Source organism: Rhinopithecus bieti, unplaced genomic scaffold (assembly GCF_001698545.2).
Source record: "Rhinopithecus bieti isolate Rb0 unplaced genomic scaffold, ASM169854v2 scaffold_32453, whole genome shotgun sequence".
NCBI classification, from domain to species: domain Eukaryota; kingdom Metazoa; phylum Chordata; class Mammalia; order Primates; family Cercopithecidae; genus Rhinopithecus; species Rhinopithecus bieti.
Genome location: NW_016854962.1, coordinates 1 through 614, shown reverse-complemented (window position 1 = coordinate 614; position 614 = coordinate 1). Strand labels below are relative to the sequence as shown.

The following is a 614-nucleotide window of genomic DNA, read 5'->3' as shown; positions in this document are numbered from 1 at the left end:
CATCAGATTCACTTCGAATATTAAGATTCCGGCCCAAAACAAAGAAGCAATTAGGAAAGTGTCGCCTGTGTTCTGACCAGGCACGATCACAAGGTTCCCAATTTTTCAGTTTTCCACCACAACAAAAGCACTGTACTTGGTCACCAATACCTGTGTAGTAGAGTCCAGCACTTGCTAACTCTCTTGGGGTTAGGTGAGCATAGTCTGGCCAGTTCTGAAAGGACTTTAATCTAGCTTCTTCACTATACATGGCAGGGTTCCTTGGGTATATGGTGTCTGATATATCTACAACCTGCCCAGTTCTCAAAAGATAGTCTGCATGTGTCTCAGATGGCCTGTCTAAGGCAAAATGATTTCTGCTTCCCAGATAGTTTTCGACTTTGTACTGACCATTCTGGATGCCAGAATTTGTAGACTGTGTGGCACTATTTTCAAAATAAAAGCCATTGATAAATCTGCAATTTGGGGATACTTTCCTGTGTCTTCCAACTGCTGAGTCTCCATATTGCCATCTATCTACAGCTGCATGACAACTAAAGCACCGCACGGTATCTCCTTCACCAGTATAAAGAAACCCTGCTCGTGCCAGTGTTGATGCTGAAACAGGACTACTA

General features: G+C 43.3%; 1 protein-coding gene across 1 annotated transcript; it reads right to left on the bottom strand.

Annotated features, from left to right (window-relative positions):
- Nucleotides 1–4: 4 nt before the first annotated feature.
- LOC108525287 (E3 ubiquitin-protein ligase XIAP) lies at nucleotides 5–610 on the bottom strand (the record flags this gene model as incomplete). Its single annotated transcript, XM_017866311.1, has 1 exon — nucleotides 5–610. A coding segment is annotated over one exon (606 nt), but the record flags the coding sequence as incomplete, so codon positions are not given.
- Between the last annotated feature and the right edge of the window lie 4 nt (nucleotides 611–614).